The sequence below is a fragment of the Henckelia pumila genome, chromosome 2, assembly GCF_033568475.1.
Source record: "Henckelia pumila isolate YLH828 chromosome 2, ASM3356847v2, whole genome shotgun sequence".
NCBI lineage: Eukaryota > Viridiplantae > Streptophyta > Magnoliopsida > Lamiales > Gesneriaceae > Henckelia > Henckelia pumila.
This window is the reverse complement of record NC_133121.1, coordinates 151,973,324-151,975,954: the sequence shown is the minus strand read 5'-3', so window position 1 is coordinate 151,975,954 and position 2,631 is coordinate 151,973,324. Positions and strand designations below refer to the sequence as shown.

Here is a 2,631-nt window from a genome sequence, read left to right as displayed (position 1 = left end):
CCAAAAATAGTTGGTGTCAAAGAAATTTTTGCTTAAAAGTAAAATAATAATATTAAACAGCCTATGAATAATGCTTTATCTTAATCCATAAGGCATTCAAGCATATTTTGTACGACAATAAAAATTTTAAAATTTCGTTTCGTACACCAACAGGTAGTTGGAGAGGCTCAAGTCTCACAATAACTACAAGTAGCTAGAACACATTGTCTCACTCAACACAAAGAAAAAGGGTTCCTGTGAGTCAGGAATGACTTAAGCACATAAATTCATAATTCTTATATATTACTACAACAACATATTAAATAGATTTTAGACATTTGAGATCGAGATCTCAATGCTGCTTAGTACCAGGCAAAATAGAAAGAGAAAAAAAAAAAGCGACATTGGCCAACACTTAACTTAATTTTTTGGCTAGCTAGTTTTGACACTAGTCAAATTACACTAGCGTGCATGTTAAGCAGAGGATCCTTTATTGATGAACTCTAAGTGGTAGGGGCAATGGCTCATGGGATGACAAGGAAACTGTTTCAAGCTTGCAATCGCTTGATAACAAAAGAATCGAGTTAGAATCGTTGGACCCGTGGATATTGATGTTCTCGATAAGTTTGAGAAGAATGCGTTCTAGGTCTCCACCATCGACCCATTCGTGAATTTCAGCACGTAAAAGATGGCGATTTTCACATATTAAATGCCAAACAGGGAAATACTTTCTGGGCATCACGAAATCTCCTTCCTTAAGCTTCAAACTCGGGCAAAAATCGCCACTTCCATCGCCTAGATAAATCATCCTCGTCTGCCCTTCTTTCACTAACGAAGCTTGAATCCTCTCTAAAATCATACCCTGTTCGAAAAAAATAATAAATACAAATTGATGGACTAAAGTATTTTAGCGAACGTAGTCCGATCTAATTTATGTTATATCTTAAAAGAACACTCAGATGTATATATAATATATATATAGTCGAATTCATCTTATGGTGTAACTTGGATCAACATGCATGTATAGAGTATAATTTCTTTGTATTAATAATCGTGTTTTTTATATAGTACTATATATACACTGTCAAAATTATTGATTCTAACTATTGAGGGCTGAAAAAGTGAATAAAATTTATTCAAACAAAAAGTGAATAAAATAAAATATTGAAAATAAATAAATAAAAGCAAAATTAAATACCTTGCACATTATTCAAAAAAAAAAAGGTACCTTGCACATGTTTGGAGGGCATAACTTGCAGCCATGCGAAAATGAATAAAAATCAGTGTAAGGCGAAATCCTCAGCCTCCCTTCTTCGTCTACGTAGCTCGGGTTCGTATTGATTTCGGAGAAGCAATCTTTTATTCCAAGATGAGTTAGAATTGTGTCAATGAAGAAGAGGTTTGCATCACTCACCATCCTCAGATCACACCTAAAAAATTTATATATATTAAGGATTTAAACTTTGTGATAAAAAAATATGGAAATTTGATAGAGTAAGGGAAATCTACCCTAAGGCATGGGCTTTCTTGATTGCCGGGACAATTCTGTGGTGCATTGGAGCTCTTTTCAGAACATTTTCGATGTCTTTTGTTGTTCTTCCTTGTGCATGAAGCTCTTTCATCATCTTGTCCTGTTTTTTTTTATTTTATTTTAAATTTATTTTAAGAAAATGATAGAATATAATTTCTAAAGAAATTATTATTATTATTTTTTTAAAGGAAAATATACTTAATTACCATTAGGGGATTCCATGGCATGGTAGGGAGGAGTGAATTGAACAAATCGGTGGCGCCAAGCTCGTCAACCACCCAATTGTCGCTATCCACGTCGATGATCGTCTTGTCAAAGTCGAAAACCACGACGATTTTTTCCATCCTGCTCGAAAATAGATTACCCAAGATCAATTTATTAGTTGATATATACTAAATTATGGTCGAAGCTATTGATTGGTGTATGCATCTATGTTTGCGTAGAAATGGGGTTTATATAGTTGTGATGGCATGTGACAACGAGTAACCTATTCCTGTGGAATATTTTAAAGTTAAAATTGATGCCATTGGAATATTATTTCCCAAAATTGTGGTAACTTGGAGCAAGGCCATTCGGATTCGATCTCTCAAAATTTTGGTGGTCCCAAATCAACCGTTGGATGTGGTGGGCAGCGATTCGGATTGCCCTTGATGTATAATTAGACAGAAGGAATTTTGGAATATTCCTTCTCTTTTTTTTTTTCTTCTTTTTTTCTTTATTATGTTGGATATTAGAATATTCTAGCTTTGCAAGCCAAAGAGCACATTACTTGAGTGTTGTTTGTATTGTGCATGTATGCAAGTTGAAATATCGTACTGTTTAGTGTCAATGATAAGATTTAATATCGTTACCTCATCTTATATTTTTTTACAATGGAAAAAAATACTTTTTGACATAAAAAATATTTTTTTTATGGATCGAGTCAAATAAAATTAATCACATAAAATTGTAAGTTTTTGTGAATCTTTAAGTGTGATTAATTAATTTTTAAGAGACGCTTAAATTTATTTGAATACTAAAATATATAAAAAAAGACACTTTTACGATTCCTCCGTTTTTGACTTGGAAAAGTTTGGTACTAACCAACAACATGTAAGGCTGCAGTCTTAAGAGAGCTTAGT

General features: G+C 33.0%; 1 protein-coding gene across 1 annotated transcript; it reads right to left on the bottom strand.

The window, feature by feature from the left end:
- Nucleotides 1-254: 254 nt before the first annotated feature.
- LOC140883836 (inorganic pyrophosphatase 2-like) lies at nucleotides 255-1,941 on the bottom strand. Its single transcript, XM_073290430.1, has 4 exons — nucleotides 1,717-1,941; nucleotides 1,489-1,610; nucleotides 1,208-1,409; nucleotides 255-841 (listed from the first exon to the last, which is right to left on the bottom strand). The coding sequence occupies exons 1-4, from the start codon at nucleotides 1,852-1,854 to the stop codon at nucleotides 470-472; spliced, it is 834 nt and encodes a 277-aa protein (XP_073146531.1). The 5' UTR covers nucleotides 1,855-1,941; the 3' UTR covers nucleotides 255-469.
- Between the last annotated feature and the right edge of the window lie 690 nt (nucleotides 1,942-2,631).